This window comes from Zootoca vivipara, chromosome 1, assembly GCF_963506605.1.
Source record: "Zootoca vivipara chromosome 1, rZooViv1.1, whole genome shotgun sequence".
Classification (NCBI taxonomy): domain Eukaryota; kingdom Metazoa; phylum Chordata; class Lepidosauria; order Squamata; family Lacertidae; genus Zootoca; species Zootoca vivipara.
In genome coordinates this window covers 46653532-46671064 of record NC_083276.1, presented here as the reverse complement: position 1 = coordinate 46671064, position 17533 = coordinate 46653532, and the positions used below count along the sequence as shown (strand labels likewise).

At 44.7% G+C, this 17533-nt stretch overlaps 1 protein-coding gene across 1 annotated transcript in view; it reads left to right on the top strand.

Annotated features, from left to right (window-relative positions):
* Positions 1–17533, top strand: part of GALNT16 (polypeptide N-acetylgalactosaminyltransferase 16) — a 168490-nt gene that overhangs the window by 127853 nt on the left and 23104 nt on the right. Inside the window, exons 8-11 of the mRNA XM_035113536.2 lie at positions 2851–2935; positions 5270–5373; positions 9261–9387; positions 15877–15969. Coding sequence (XP_034969427.2) covers positions 2851–2935; positions 5270–5373; positions 9261–9387; positions 15877–15969 — 409 coding nt within the window. The remainder of the gene's footprint in view (positions 1–2850; positions 2936–5269; positions 5374–9260; positions 9388–15876; positions 15970–17533) is intronic.

The following is a 17533-nucleotide window of genomic DNA, read 5'->3' as shown; positions in this document are numbered from 1 at the left end:
TAAAAAGAAGCTCATGCTTGTTTTAAGCCCATGACATTATCTCTCGTTTTGCATTTAATACTGTGGATCCATCTATTGTATATGTAATTTCACACACCTTAAAATGAAGTTTAATAATATACTGTACAGTGGTACCTCGGTTTATGAACACAATTGGTTCCGGAAGTTGTTCATAAACTGAAGCGTTCATAAACTGAAGCGAACTTTCCCATTAAAAGTAATGGAAAGTGAATTAATCCGTTCCAGATGGGTCCGCGGCGTTCATAAACCGAAAATTCATAAATCGAGGTGTTCATAAACCGAGGTTCCACTGTATATGCACTGTGAAAGAGATTCTGGCTGAGTGCCACACAGTCTCCTTTCTTTTTAAATTAGTTCTGACAATAGCTTAGTCGGTAAAGCATGAGACTCTTAATCTCAAGGTTGTGGATTTGAGCCCCACATTGGACAAAAATATGCCTGCATTGCAGGGGGTTGGACTAGATTTCCCTCGTGGTCCTGTTCAGCTCTCCAATTCTATGAGCCTGTGGTCAGCAGTTACCCCTTGGGCTTGTGAGCTACCCATAGCCTATGGATTATTAACTTGGAAGAGGGGCACCTCCAGCTGATCACCAGATGTGATTGGAAAAGCTCCAGCCCTTTCCTTGCTTACTCCCATTTAGCAGAAGAAGGCAGCCAAACTACATACTCTAGCAGAGAAGGCTTTATCAGGCTCCAAGGGAAAGGATAGAAATTAAGAAAGCAGCATACAAAATCAAACAAAACAGGCTATGTTCTACACAACAGTGCAGGTTATAGACTAAATTTCAAAAAGAAAGGCTTACATGCAATTGGCCTAAGTCTTCACAGATGTGCCTTTATCCTGTGCCGCCAGGAAGGGGGGGGGGGGGAGATTGACAGGTGGAGGGAATTTCATGAATCAGGAGCTGTCATGTGGTGCAACCCTCCCATAGGCAGGTGATGGCATTGATGCTTGCCAAGGCAAGAAACTGGAAAAGAGAGGTGCAAATTGGGGAGATATTTCTCTTCTGCTGCTGCCAAGCAGATTTATCGCAGGAAAGACCCACTTTTTGGTGTCAAGGGAAAAGGCTGGTGTGCCTAGAGACGGTTGTAGGTTAATCGAGGAGGCAATACATGGAGCGGTAAGGGATTCTTAGAGGAGGGAAAGCCTGTGATGTCTTAGAGAAGCTGTTTCGGCCCAAGAGCTGAATTTATTGGATGGAGAGCTCTCAGAGGCCGTATTCCAACCAGTGGGTAAGGTCAAGCATACACAAACACACAACCCCCTTAACACACATTCCTAGCACATACACACACAAGGGAGGGAAAGAGAGAACCAGATTTGAATTTAGAAAATGCTGTATGCGCACTATCCTCCTCCTCAGCTGATCTATGCATGTTTGTTGGGGGTTGATTGTTGGGGGGGGGAGAGAAGAACTTGCTTTTTAAAAAAAGAGTAGTAAAAGAGAAAAATAAAAATAACAAAAAAACAAAGGAAGAGGAAAGCAAATATTTCCTTGAATAAGGAGAGGAATCTGCTTTGGAAAACACAAATGTCTTTCCCCATTCAGTGCCACCTGCCACAGATTACTGATACAGATGACCAGCATACTAAGTGATTTATATGGGGAAGCCCTATATTTGATAAGTCCCTAGAATGTCCTTTTATTCCACCCTATTTTTTGACAAGGAACCCAAATGCAAGAAGTCCAGCTGCTCCACTCTGTTCTCTTGCGGGGGGGGGGGCATCTACACATCCACCACCCTTTCCCCCAAGTGTTGGGGAAAACACTGTTTCTACTCAAGAGCAGGTCTCAACTTCCCCTCCCGCTCAGTTTTGCAGAGCCCACTTGCATACAGCTCCTGCCATTCACCTTTCTTCCCACAGGATCTACCCAATTTGCAAAAATGGTAAATCAGGCAGCATTTTATGTGATGCGCATGGGGAAAAGCCAATTACAGCGAACAGAGAGACTTTGTTCCCGGAAATACATGTCATCCCACTGAGAGTGCTGATTAACGTCTCATAACTTTGGCGGCCAATGAGGCATAGGACAGTCTGAGTGGAAGGCTGAAGCACTAATTATTGCATTTCTCTCTGGGAACACACATTGGAAGATTTGGAATGCAATTGAGCTCAGATAAATACCGCTAAGGAACAGGGCGCATCTATAGGGATACCTCGAGGCCTGGCTAACACAAGTCTGCATGTCTCCTGCTGCCCTGAGATCATGTGCGAATAAGCAGTGTCAACACCATCTGATTATTGCTAAGCAGTATGTGTTGCTGTGAGAGCTGGACCATAAAGAAGGCTGATCGCCGAAGAATTGATGCTTTTGAATTATGGTGCTGGAGGAGACTCTTGAGAGTCCCATGGACTGCAAGAAGATCAAACCTATCCATTCTGAAGGAGATCAGCCCTGAGTGCTCCCTGGAAGGACAGATCGTGAAGCTGAGGCTCCAATACTTTGGCCACCTCATGAGAAGAGAAGAATCCTTGGAAAAGACCCTGATGTTGGGAAAGATGGAGGGCACTAGGAGAAGGGGATGACAGAGGACGAGATGGTTGGACAGTGTTCTCAAAGCTACGAACATGAGTTTGACCAAACTGTGGGAGGCAGTGCAAGACAGGAGTGCCTGGCATGCTATGGTCCATGGGGTCACGAAGAGTCAGACACGACTAAACGACTAAACAACAACATGTGTTGCTGTGTTCTAAGCTTCTTCCCAATGTATCCTAAATGGAGACTTGAAGCCTATTTTCACATTTTCCAGAAATTCTTGTCAGTTTCTGGTTTTCCTCTGTATTTGAGAAATTGCAAACATGTTCTACTCTGTTCCACATTTTAGGGTTTGACTGGAGCCTTCACTTCAAGTGGGAGCAAATCCCCATTGAGCAAAAATTGTCCAGAACAGATCCTACTGAGTCCATCAGGTAAGCTCTTTTGCTCACAACTTCATCTTTTTGTCTGATATGAGAAGCTGTTCCATTTGTTGATGTTACCTCAGGAAGTGTTCAGAGGTCATGTGTGGTTCATTTAAGAGCTGCGGTTAATCAATATCTATTGTTCCCTGAAGAGTTTTAATATTCCTGACAAATACTTGCAACTCAATCTGTTGGCTTGAGTGGCCTGCACTGCTATAATATGCAGTGCATAGTATATTGGTTTTTCAGGCTGTTATGAATATTTGCGGCCATCACCTTTCTGAGGCAGGGGAGATGTCATGGCCCTCATTTTAGAAATTGTTACCATTGTCTAGCAGGAACAATGAACTTTTCCAAGCTGGCGTGTGACCAGAATAGGGTCTACTGCGACCAACACAAGGCCATCCTTTTTCCTCAAGGTTTCAACAAAACCATTTGCACATTCTGTGGTGGTGAGCTACATATTCACTGCCTGATTAATTCTGATATATATACAGTGGTTCCTCAACTTACGAATTTAATCCGTTCTGAATGCACATTCGTAGGTCGAAAAGTTTGTAAGTCGAAAAAAGCGGTTTCCCATAGGAATGCATTGGAAACAGAAAAATTCATAAGTCGAGTAAACCACATCTAAAATTAGTAAGTCGAGAAAACTCCATCTAAACTGCAATGGTTTTCCTTTTGGAAGTCGAAAAAAACGTAAGTGTGCGGCCATTTTTTTTCATTCGTAACTCAAAATTTTGTAAGTCGAGTACTTCGTAAGTCAAGGGACCACTGTACACACATTCTCTCTCCACACATACTATAATGGAGATAAGGACCACCAAATCAAGGCATATTAAAAGAAGAATTATAAGTGGATTGAAGCATAATCTTATCAGCTGATTTCCACTCATATTGGAAATGTCTGCCTGAATTTGTGGGTGTTGGGTCTCTAGTACAGTACTCCCAACTTCTATAGTCTTAAGCATCCAGGATGATTAAGTTTGTTCTAGTGTCTGCTGGTCCACCTGGCTGATTGGGACAATCACAAGGTCTGTACATTCTTCTGCCTGACTTTTGTGCTGTGGTTCAGTGTAGTGGTCAGGGTGTTGAACCTAGGTGACTGGGGTTCAAATTCCCACTAAGCCATGAAACTCTTAAGAGCATGAGAACAATAGAAGAGCCTGCTGGATCAGGCCAAGGGCCCATCTAGTCCAGCATTCTGTTCTCACAGTACCTGTGGGAAACCTGCAAGCAGGATTCAAGCAGGAGAGCACATTCTCCTCTCCTGTGGTTTCCAGCAACTGGTGTTCAGAAGCATTATTTCCTCCAGCTGTGGAGGCAGGGCATAGCTATGATGGGTATTAGCCTTCAATAGCCCTTTCCTCCATGAGGAAACCCATTGGACGGCCACTGTGTCTCAGCCTAACCTACCTGACAGGATTGTTGTGAAGTTAAAATGGAGAGGGGGAGAAACATGAGTGCTGCCTTGAGTTCCTTGGAACAAAGGTGGGATATAAATGTATTACAGTCAAACCTCGGTTTACGGCTACCTCTGTTTACGACCGCTTCGGGGAGCGACCGCCGCAGACTCGGAAGTGTTTACATCCGGGTTCCGCAGCATTGGATGTGCAGACGCGATCTGCGCAGCTCGCGCATGCGAAGTAATCTACGCAGCGTGTGGTTGTGCAGAAGCGCTCTATTGGTGCTTCGCGCACGCGCAGAAGCGTACCTTCGGGGAGCGACTGCTTCGGTGACCAACCTCCTCCACGGAACGGATTGCGGTCGTAAACCGAGGTACCACTGTATTATTATTATCAATAATAATTATTATTAATATGGCAGCATTTACTTGCCTTTCCCTATCTTCCCAACTGGGATTAGATGGTTCAGTTGGGGGCAATGGAGGTGCCTGTTTGCACTGCCAGCTGAATCTTTAGGTGTGCCTCTAGCATGGGTGTGGGAAATCGGTCAACTTGCATTTTGCTTCAGGGTCTTCTGTTTGGCTTACTTGCTTGGTTCTTAAACAATACAATACTCTGGTTATGCAGAAACCAGGTTATAATTGCTGCCAATGTAACTGCAGTTAACGGCTGTGTGTGTGATTGTGTGTATGTACATATATGGGCGGGGCAAGAACATGAGTGATCTTGCACTTGCTTCTGTCTCTTAACTACAGTCAAGGTTGTACTCTAATTAAGTCTGCACCAGCTCATAGAAAATTCTGGAGTCTGATGGTTCTTCTTTCTAAATGACTTTAGATGGAACATGTTGCTGTATATATGCAGTATGTTTCTGTTGCATTTAAATATATTTCCCTGATATTATGTGTAAATCCTTTCTTGCCCTCATTTCCCCTAGAACACCTGTCATAGCAGGAGGCATCTTTGTGATAGATAAATCTTGGTTTAACCATCTTGGAAAATATGACACTCAGATGGACATCTGGGGAGGAGAGAACTTTGGTGAGTTGATGGTGACTTCTACTTTTGTTGTCTACTCTCTTCAGTTCTTCCCAGGTCACCTGGTCACACAATGTTTCCTTCTGGTTGCGAGCATCGTAGATTGTGGCTTTCACCCTCATTAAGAAACTACTTGCAGACGGAGAGGATCTGTTTCCAGCCACCAGGGATGGAAGCTCTGCAGATCTATGTACAGTGGTACCTCGGTTTACAAACTTAATCCGTTCCAGAAGTCCGTTCTTAAACCAAAACCATTCTTAAACCGAGGCGTGCTTTCCCTAATGAGGCCTCCTGCTGCCAGTGCCCTTCCACTGTACGGATTCCGTTCTTAGACTGAGGTAAAGTTTGCAAACTGGGACACTACTTCCAGTTTTGCGGAGTTCGTAAACTGAATAGTTTGTAAACAGGGCTGTTCTTAAACAGAGGTACCACTGTATATGTCAGTCTCACTCTATAGATTCTTAGACAACACGTTTGCAAGACCTTTATTACTGGTTTGCATGCATATGTGTTTTTGGTGGCTTCCAACAAAATATTAAAAATACAATAAAACATCAAACATAAGAAACTTCCCTAAACAGGGCTGCCTTCAGGTGTCTTCTAAAAGTCTGGTAGTTGTTTATTTCCTTGACATCTGATGGGAGGGCATTCCACACGGCGGGTGCCACTACCAAGAAGGCCCTCTGCCTGGTTCCCTGTAACTTCACTTCTTGCAGTGAGGGAACCACCAGAAGGCCCTCAGCGCTGGACCTCAGCGTCAGGGCTGAACAATGTGGGTGGAGATGCTCCTTCAGGTATACTGGGCCGAGGCCATTTAGGACATTAAAGGTCAGTGCCAACATTTGCATTGTGCTCAGAAACATACTTGGAGCTTGAAAGGGGTCCAGAAACAGGAAATGTCATAGAAACTGTAAGTTAGATTAGTACAAAACTGCTACGGATTTGACCATGATGCTGGAGGGTGGTGGTAGCTAGGAGCTTGGAGAAGGAAATGGGTCATAGAATCATAGAGTTGGAAGAGACCACAAGGGCCATCCAGTCCAACCCTCTGCCAAGCAGGAAACACCACCAAAGCATTCTTGACATATGGCTGTCAAGCCTCTGCTTAAAGACCTCCAAAGAAGGAGACTCCACCACACTCCTTGGCAGCAAATTCCACTGCCGAACAGCTCTTACTGTCAGGAAGTTCTTCCTAATGTTTAGGTGGAATCTTCTTTCTTGTAGTTTGAATCCATTGCTGGGTGTCCGCTTCTCTGGAGCAGCAGAAAACAACCTTTCTCCCTCCTCTATATGACATCCTTTTATATATTTGAATATGGCTATCATATCACCCCTTAACCTTCTCTTCTCCAGGCTAAACATACCCAGCTCCCTAAGCCGTTCCTCATAAGGCATCATTTCCAGGCCTTTGACCATTTTGGTTGCCCTCTTCTGGACACGTTCCAGCTTGTCAGTATCCTTCTTGAACTGTGGTGCCCAGAACTGGACACAGTTCTGGGTCATAGTTGGAAAACAAACATTGGGCTTTCAAAGGGCTCTAGTGTTCCAGATTGAGGGGAAATTGAGTTAAGATATTGGCCACAGGTCTGTTTTATTTATTCCTATCCCATGCTACAGCCAGCAGGCTCCCAAAGCAGCTTATAGAAATAATCCAATTCAAACACAATAAAAACCATAATTAAATCCTAATTAAACACCACAAAATCAGTAATGATAGAAGAAAGATGCAAATAAATGTTTCCCAACTCAGCTCATTAAAACCAGATTACCATAAAAGGGTGGTGAGAAAGGTCTTCACCTACTTTTTTAAAAAAAGAAAAAACCTGCAACATGCTGGCCAGATCCAACTCTCCCAGGAGTTCCCGGTAAGGGCCACTCTTCCAATGATAGTGGGTCTTGGCAGGAACAAGAGGCTTGGGGTAAAGGCAAAGATCCATATCAGTTGGGGATGGTGCTAAGTCTATTTTTCCTACTTCACCTGTTGCAGTAGCTGCTATTGGTCTTCACCATCATGTATTGACCTTCAGCGGCCAGACAAAAGAACATATCAAAGGCAATCCATAATATGAAATATCCATGAAAGCCCTTTCTACAGCCCCTCCCCTCCTTTGTGATTGATCTGGCAGCCCCTTCCCTGGTGTTTTCTTTGTGCCTCCAAATAAATATTCAAATAGGGAGCTTGACCAGAGTGGCAGATATTAAGCACAGGAGGATGGGCCCATAAGCTTTCGCAAGGTCACCTCTCTTCAGTGATTCAAATGAGCTTTTGAACATCAAAGCCCTGGTGGTCCTCTGATCCTATTAACAAAGAAATAAAAGTGAATTTTACTTTAGGGCAGCGAAACGTCTAGAAGCAAAGGCGGATGGGTGAGAATATATCTGTTTAAATAAACAGAGTCAGATGCTGCCGTAGGAAACTGAGTTGCTTAGCAAGTGAATCAGTAGTGGGTTTGGGGTTTTACTGAAAGGTTGTACAATAAAGAGAGACAACTCCAATTTTAAGAAAAGGGAAGGTGTCAGACAGGTTCTTTGGCCCGTTATGCTTCCAGGTGTTTGCCGTTCCAGTGTTGATTCCCATAATATGTGTGGACCTGCACAAGCTCTAGTGGTCCAGATATTTTAAAAAGCACAAACATTGACCAGTGCAGACATCCCCCTAAGCAGTGATTAAAGCAGATTACACGTTTTTCTAGAATTCCCGCAATCTTTTGGCATCTCTTTAATTTCAAATGTGAAACATGTTGCTTGGAATACCACAATGTTTTTCAATGCCTATTTTCACCAGTGCCCTTAAGATCATGCATTCATCTTCCATTTCCTATCCCTCGCTTTGTACTCTCACACAGATTCAGCCCTTGAAATTGATTCTTTTCATCTTACTCTAACAATCTTCTCTAATATGTACTGTCTTTCCCTTTAGACCCTCTGGAATGTATCCAACTGTGTAAACCAAGTTTGTCTCTGGCATCATGACTTCTCCTTCCTCTCCTCCCCCTTGCAGCTTCTTGCATGCCCCCATGTGCTCTGGGGGGTTGGGGGACACACACCCCACAAGTAGATTTGGGGGGAAGCACAGGAGGCTGCTGGGGGAGGGGAGAAGAAGGCGAGGTCCCATTGCAGGAGTAGAACTCCGCTCATTTATATCAAGAAAAACTTACTCTGATGAACAAGTCTGTTGGAATCTTAATTGGTCACTGTTACGACATAATGCCATGCATATTGATAGCTTACAGGAAGGCCCCTCCTGACTGGTGTTTTATTGTGGGTGTTTTCTACAACATGTTCTTGACACAATAATAGTGCATTAGTGGTAGATTTGTTCTGCTTTAGTTTGTTCTGCGATGCTTCCCCAAATGCTGCCACGTTATTGCTGTCCAGAGAGACTACGGGACAACAGAAGTGGGATAAAAAAAATACACTAGAACATCTGTGGGTTATAAAGTTACAGGATTTCAGCAAGAAGTTACTGGATGTGCACTGATTGGAAATGAAGCAGTGTGACCACCGCAAACCTTCTGCAGGCACAAAAAGTATTGAACGTGGAATCACATGTGATCACTTTGATAGCATCATACGCACAAAATAATCTTGAATGTGTAATTGAAAGGATGTCTGGAGGGGTCCCAAGACTCCACCTAAAAAGGCCAGGAAGCTCATCACTATCCTGATCAGAGGGACCAGGGAGGGGAAATCAGTTGGAAATGCATTTATTTCCCCCCTCAGCAAGAAGCATCATCTCTGCTTTAAGAAATCACTTTACCTGTTCTTGCCTTTGTGGTTTCTCATTGTATTAGTCATGTACAAGGTGAGGTGGGAGTGCAAAAATAAGGCGTAAAACCTTCACATTTCTTCTCTCACCTTCTTTTTCTGCTGTCTTTGATCTTTTCTAGAGCTTTCTTTCCGCGTCTGGATGTGTGGAGGCAGCTTGGAGATCGTTCCCTGCAGCCGAGTAGGCCACGTTTTCAGGAAGCGCCATCCGTATGACTTCCCTGAGGGAAATGCGCTGACCTATATCAAGTAGGAATGGGTGACTCCTTGATCCCAGTTCAGGAAACGGGGGTGGCAGAGTGCATTTAGGCCCAAGTAGGATATAGTGTTTGCCTGAAGGAAAGAAAAGACACTTCTTGAGTTATTTGCCAGTTTGCCTTCCTTCACTCAGGGGCTTGAGTATGAACCCAAATGGAATTCATGAAAGCTGCTTGGATATTCCTGGCTAAATCTATCTCTTTTCCTGCTGTTTTTGTTTATTTGTATTTATAGCAAACACTTCTCTAATACTCTGGAAATACTGTAGTATTTTAAAGCCTCTATATACGTTGGGTATATACTTATATACTTGGGGGGGGAAACCCCACTATACTAATTCAGAATAGTGTGTGAGCTATACCCTAATTAAATAGGGTATATTTGACAATGAGCCCCTATTTAATGTAAAAATATGATTTTTAAATTAAGGGTGACTGCTTGAGTACAGCTGCACAGGCTCGATACTTGTGGTCTATAGTAACCCAGTGTTAATTTCTGTGTGGGTTCTCACAAACCGCTGATATGTTTTGGCCAGAATAAGACATTATGGAAAACATGCGGCTCCTGCCAAAAACAGCAGCCCCGGTTTTCCTCTTCTCTTCACCAGCAACAGAAGTTTTTCTACCCCCACATGGCAGCCAGTGAATCCCTGTTCAATTACCCTCCCCTCATAGCTGCTTTGTGGCATATGTGGAAGATCCAGATGTCTCAACCCTCTTACATATTTTGCACCTGTTACGACCCCAAGTATGTTGGAGGGTTAAGAGGCGCCTGGATCTTCCACATGTGCTACAGAGTGGTAGCAGCTCTGAGTGGAGGCAATGGGTTGAATCCAACATTATGTGAACGAAGTTCTGCTTGCATAATAATAATAATAATAATAATAATAATAATATTTATTATTTATACCCCGCCCATCTGGCTGGGTTTCCCCAGCCACTATGGACGGCTTACAACAGAAAAATGAGTTAAAACAATCTATTAAACATTAAAAGCCTCCCTAAACAGGGCTGCCTTCAGATATCTTCTAAAAATCTGATAGCTGTTTTTCTCTTGACATCTGATGGGAGGGCATTCCACAGGGCAGGTGCCACCACCGAGAAGGCCCTCTGCCTGGTTCCCTGCAACTTGGCTTCTCGCAACAAGGGAACCGCCAGAAGGCCCTCGGTACTGGACCTCAGTGTCCGGGCAGAACGATGGGGGTGGAGACGCTCCTTCAGGTATACTGGACCGAGGCCATTTAGGGCTTTAAAGGTCAGCACCAACACTTTGAACTGTGCTCAGAAATGTAGGACTTCCCCTTCCTCTGCAGTCCCTTGTGCTGTCAATCTTCCAGAGCAGAGAGCTGAAAGGGAGAGAAGAGGATGGAGAAGTCCCATTGTGCAAGTAGAACTCTGTCCCATTCACACGCAAACACCACTGGATACAACCCAGGAAGGGCAACTGCCATAGAATTTCGTTAGCTACCATGGTGGGAAACCAGTGTACCTCTTCCTTTACAGGGGTTTTCTCGCAGGAATGTGCTCGGTGTTGTTCCATCTGAACACCCCCCCCTCCTTTCCATGCATGCTCCCCCAAATTGGCTCTGGGGTAGGTTTAGGAGAGCCCCCACAATAGCATGCAGGGGAAGGAGAAGGCCAGTCATTCCATCAGGCAAGCTTAGTAACTATGTTGAATTCTTCCCTGCATATCCAAGGTTCTGTGGGATATAAATAACCTTAGAGAAAATAACAGTTGAATAGCTGTTTTACGTCGATGCAGCCGTTGGGATGGATGAATCATAGAATCATAGAATCATAGAATCATAGAATCATAGAGTTGGAAGAGACCACAAGGGCCATCCAGTCCAACCCCCTGCCAAGCAGGAAACACCATCAAAGCATTCCTGACAGATGGCTGTCAAGCCTCTGCTTAAAGACCTCCAAAGAAGGAGACTCCACCACACTCCTTGGCAGCAAATTCCACTGCCGAACAGCTCTTACTGTCAGGAAGTTCTTCCTAATGTTTAGGTGGAATTTTCTTTCTTGTAGTTTGAATCCGTTGCTCCGTGTCCGCTTCTCTGGAGCAGCAGAAAACAACCTTTCTCCCTCCTCTATATGACATCCTTTTATATATTTGAACATGGTTATCATATCACCCCTTAACCTTCTCTTCTCCAGGCTAAACATACCCAGCTCCCTAAGCCGTTCCTCATAAGGCATCGTTTCCAGGCCTTTGACCATTTTGGTTGCCCTCTTCTGGACACGTTCCAGCTTATCAGTATCCTTCTTGAACTGTGGTGCCCAGAACTGGACACAGTACTCCAGGTGAGGTCTGACCAGAGCAGAATACAGTGGTACTATTACTTCCCTTGATCTAGATGCTATACTCCTATTGATGCAGCCCAGAATTGCATTGGCTTTTTTAGCTGCTGCATCACACTGCTGACTCATGTCAAGTTTGTGGTCTACCAAGACTCCTAGATCCTTTTCACATGTACTGCTCTCAAGCCAGGTGTCTCCCATCCTGTATTTGTGCCTTTCATTTTTTTTGCCCAAGTGTAGTACTTTACATTTCTCTTTGTTAAAATTCATCTTGTTTGCTTTGGCCCAGTTGTCTAATCTGTTAAGGTCATTCTGAAGTGTGATCCTGTCCTCTGGGGTGTTAGCCACCCCTCCCAATTTGGTGTCATCTGCAAACTTGCTCAGGATGCCCTCAAGCCCATCATCCAAGTCATTGATAAAGATGTTGAACAGGACTGGGCCCAAGACAGAACCCTGTGGCACCCCACTAGTCACTACTCTCCAGGATGAGGAGGAGCCATTGATGAGCACCCTTTGGGTTCGGTCAGTAAGCCAGTTACAAATCCACTGAATGGTAGCATTGTCTAGCCCACATTTTACCAGCTTCTTTACAAGAATATCATGGGGCACCTTGTCAAAGGCCTTGCTGAAATCAAGATAGGCTACATCCACAACGTTCCCTTCATCTACCAGGCTTGTAATTCTGTCAAAAAATGAGATCAGATTAGTCTGACATGACTTATTTTTCAGGAACCCATGCTGACTTTTAGTGATCACAGAGTTTCTTTCTAGGTGCTCACAGACTGTTTGCTTAATGATCTGCTCTAGAATCTTTCCTGGTATTGATGTCAGGCTGACTGGGCGGTAATTGTTTGGGTCCTCTCTTTTCCCCTTTTTGAAAATAGGGACAACATTTGCCCTCCTCCAGTCTGCTGGAACTTCGCCTGTTCTCCAGGAATTTTCAAAGATTATTGCCAGTGGTTCTGAAATCACCTCTGCCAGTTCTTTTAATACTCTTGGATGTAGTTCATCTGGCCCTGGAGACTTGAATACATCTAAACTAGCCAAGTATTCTTGTACTACCTCCTTACTTATTCTGGGCTGTGTTTCCCCTGCTGAATCATCTGCTCCATATTCTTCAGGTCGGGCGTTGTTTTCTTTCTTGGAGAAGACTGAGGCAAAGAAGGCATTGAGGAGTTCTGCCCTTTCTCTGTCCCCTGTTTGCATTTCACCATCTTCTCCTCTGAGTGACCCCACTGTTTCCTTGTTTTTCCTTTTGCTACGGACATACCCATAAAAGCCCTTTTTGTTGCTTTTAACCTCTCTAGCGAGCCTGAGTTCATTCTGTGCTTTAGCTTTTCTGACTTTGTCTCTACACGTGCTGGCTATATGTTTGAATTCCTCTCTGGAGATTTCCCCCCTTTTCCATTTTTTGTACATATCCCTTTTAAATCTTAACTCAGTCAAAAGTTCTTTAGATAGCCAGCCTGGCTTCTTTAGGCACCTTCCATGTTTCCGTCTCATTGGTATTGCCTGAAGTTGTGCTTTTAATATCTCCCTTTTAACAAACTCCCAACCATCATGAACTCCCTTCCCTTTTAGTATTACTGTCCATGGGATTTCACCCAGCGTTTCCCTAAGTTTTCTGAAGTCGGCTTTCTTAAAGTCTAGAATTTGGACCTTAGTATGCTTGGTTGCTCCTTTCCTCTGGATAATAAACTCCAGAAGAGCATGGTCACTCCCACCTAATGATCCTGCCACTTCTACCCCACTAACCAAGTCATCACTATTGGTTAGGACCAGATCTAAAATGGCTGATCCTCTTGTTGCTTCTCCCACTTTCTGGACAATGAAGTTGTCTGCAAGGCCAGTGAGGAATCTGTTCGACCTTATGCTCTTGGCTGAGTTTGACATCCAACAAATATCAGGATAGTTGAAATCCCCCATTACTACTATCTCACTTCCTTTGGAATGCTTGGCCATCTGTTCCAGGAAGGCATCATCTGTGTCCTCAGTTTGGCTTGGGGATCTATAGTAAACTCCCACAATGAGATCACTGTTGTTTTTCTCTCCCTTAATTTTGACCCAGATACTCTCAATTTGGCTTTGAAGTTTTAAATCCTGGATCTCTTCACAGGTATACATATCCCTAACATATAAAGCTACTCCTCCTCCTTTCCTGTTTGGTCTATTTCTCTTAAATAGATTGTATCCCTCTATTACTACATTCCAGTCATGAGACTCATCCCACCAGGTTTCAGTGATGCCTATTATGTCATATTTAGTTTGCTGTACCAAGAGCTCAAGTTCATCTTGTTTATTTCCCATGCTCTGTGCATTAGTATACAGACATTGAAGACCGTTGATCATTCCCCCATGTCTCTTATTTAAGGATATTTTTGTCCCACCACTAGGTCTGCATGCTGCTTGCTCCATTTGGTCCTTGACATTTGGATGATCATCTTCAGCATTTGATAGACTCCTACCTTCAGGACCACTGTCTCCCTCCCCCACATAAGTCAGTTTAAAGCCCTCCTGATGAGGTTTTTGAGTTTTGTGGCAAAAACATTCCTCCCAACTTTTGTGAGGTGCAGTCCATCACTTGCCAGAAGTCCATCTTCAAGAAACTGCAGACCGTGATCTAGGAATCCAAACCGTTCCTGTTTGCACCATTTGCGAAGCCAGTTGTTCACTTCCCCTATTTTTCCCTCTCTCCCTGGGCCATGTCGTTCAACTGGGAGGACAGAAGAGATGACAATTTGTGCATCTAATTGCTTCAACTTCCTGCCCAGAGCCTCATAATCATTTTTGATCTTCTGTAAGCTATGGCTTGCAGTGTCATTGGTACCCACATGCACCAAAAGGAAGGGGTATTTGTCAGTGGGTTTTATGATTCCTTGCAGCCGTTCTGTTACATCTTTGATCTTGGCCCCAGGTAGACAGCACACCTCTCGAGACATCTTGTCAGGCCCACAGATCACTGCTTCTGTACCCCTCAGTAGGGAATCCCCAATCACCACTACACGCCTCTTCATAGGCTTGGTTGGGATTCTTCTATGTGCTGTCCCTTCCAAGGTTACCTGCATATTTCCAGAGGACTGACTTGGTTGCTCGTCTTCATATTCCTCATCAACTGTGATGAGGGATAGATCCTCAGGTGGAGTCTGTTCCTCGTCTTCCATGAGCACTTCAAAACGGTTGTGTAATTCTAAGCACTCAGAGCGATCCCTGGGCCTTCTACTTCTATGAGTCACGTTCCTCCATACATCTGGCTGCTGTGTTGGGGAACTGACCTCCTCCTCAGGGAGATCCCCTGTCTCCTCCTTGGTGCAGACAGTGTGCTCTGCTGCATCCGAGAAAAGCTCCAGCTCTTTAATTCTCTGGAGCGTAGATACACGCCCCTGAAGCTGCTGCACCTTCTCTTCCAGAAGGGCAACCTTGTTTTCTAGTAGGGAAACCAACTTGCAATTGTTGCAGGTGTAGCTACCCACATCCTTTGGCAAGAAAACAAACATTGCACAGGAATTGCAGGTGACAATGGTTGTTCCCTCCACCTCCATCTTGAAAACCTTGAGGTCAAGGGGGAAAGAGGAAGAGGCCTAGGTCCCCCCTAACAAACGTATGAGACTTGCTGCCCTAGGTCAAAAAGATGGGTTAAACTGCGCGCGCCGCTAGGCGCGCGCCGCTGCACTCCAAGCTCTGACTAGCTCCGCCCACAGCTAATCACCTGAACTTCCTGACTCACACTTCTAGGTGAAAGGTCACAGCCAGAAACAAACAAGGTCACAGCCAGAAACAAACACCCACACAAGCCTGGACAGTCACCCAAATCCAAGAGGCAGCAGCCCTAGAAAACCAGCACAAGCACACAAACAAGTAAGAAAACAAATAAGCACACAAACTTACTCACACACAGCCCCAAAAGACAAAACCACAAAACCTACAGAGTGTCTCCCAAGCTCAGCTCACCACAATCAGTTGTGGCCTTGCAAGCTCAGAGGTGGGGTGCAAACACCACCACTCATCAATTGGTTCCTGTTTGGGGGAAAATGTACAAGTTTAGTGATGACATCCCCATGCTTCCAAATTTGCAGGCGATGAGAATTTGGGAAGGTTGAAGTTTCCATAAGGGTGACTTAATTCCATGTTGTTACAAGCGGTACAGTAAATAACGGTGGTTCACCTTTCCCATCTGCAGAAATACCAAACGTACAGCAGAAGTATGGATGGACGAATACAAGCAGTATTACTATGAGGCCCGGCCATCTGCCATTGGAAAGTCATTTGGAAGGTAAGCATCCCAAACCAGGCAAATGGGTATTCGTGTCAGATAGCTCTTATAAGCTACTCTTAGGGAGAGCTGACAGCATAGGCACTCTCCCATAACTAACATGCTGCTGGAAACATGATTCGAACAGCAGATTAACACATTCTTGTATTGATTTGTTTTATATTTAAACAGAAGTTCATCTCCTGCTTCCTATGGTAGTGGCTCTGTATAATCGAAATGGCTTGAACTAGATGACTTTAAAGGGGATTAGGCAATTTTTTTGGAGCTTTAGCCTATCAAAAGTGACCAGTAATAAACATGATGGTTATACCCTGCCTCTGGGATCGGGGTTACTATATATATGCCTCTCAATACCCATTTCTAGGAGAAAGCTATTGCTTGTGGGCTTCGGCATCTGGTTGGCCATTGTAGGATGCTGTATAGGATACTAGGCCTTTTGTTGGTCTGATCAAAAAGGGCTCTTCTTAGCATGTTTCTAGGCATAATGTCTACCCTGACAAGGCAGCGCTTTGCCAGGGATTCAAGCAAGGGATTTTGCTATGGGGATTTTTTTTGTAAAAAAAAATGTTTTGCAGATTCATAGCTGAACCCTGCTATATATGACACTGATTGGCTGTCACACATCATGTTCCTAAGAAATCTCTCACCCCCAGAACAGTTATGCGTTTTAAAATACCATTACAGGTTAGGGGTTTTTTTGTTTTTTGTTTTAAACTAAGTCAACAAATTGGACGCGGGTGGAGCTGTGGTCTAAACCACAGAGCCTAGGGATTGCCGATCAGAAGGCCGGCGGTTTGAATCCCCACAATGGGGTGAGCTCCCGTTGCTCGGTCCCAGCTCCTGCCAACCTAGCAGTTTGAAAGTACGTCAAAGTGCAAGTAGATAAATAGGTACCACTCTGGCGGGAAGGTAAACGGCGTTTCCGTGCGCTGCTCTGATTCGCCAGATGCGGCTTAGTCATGCTGGTCACATGACCCGGAAGCTGTCTGCGGACAAACGCCAGCTCCCTCGGCCTATAGAGTGAGATGAGCGCCGTAATCCCAGAGTCGTTCGTGACTGGACTTAACAGTCAGGGGTCCCTTTACCTTTACCTTTAAGTCAACAAATTAATGCATCACACTTGTAAAACATAAAAAGGAAGCACATCTTGAGAGAAGGGCAACACCAGTGAATGTACCAGCATATGATTTGTTTGTATGTATGTCTGCTTTTCAGTTTGTGAAGCCTGAGCAAATGAGATTTGTTTGGCAGCTGAGGGATCCATTGTGACTTCACTTTTTATATCACCATAAACAGACCCTGGGCTGAGGTGACGGCGTTTCCCTGACCTCCTGGCAGTGAGAGTAGGCAAGGCGGTGAAGAGGTTGTTTGCTGTGGAACCTCATTGGCTTAGCTGGTGCGTTTGTGCAGTGCCAACTTCCCCACCGCCTTGCTCCTTGCAGCAGGCTGTGGAGACTTTGGGAGGTTAGGTAACCAGCGCTGCCCCATATGCTACTGTATATTACCTTTCTCTTTACCCTTACATAACTAGATCCTAGGCCAGTGATGGGCGACCTTTTGAGCT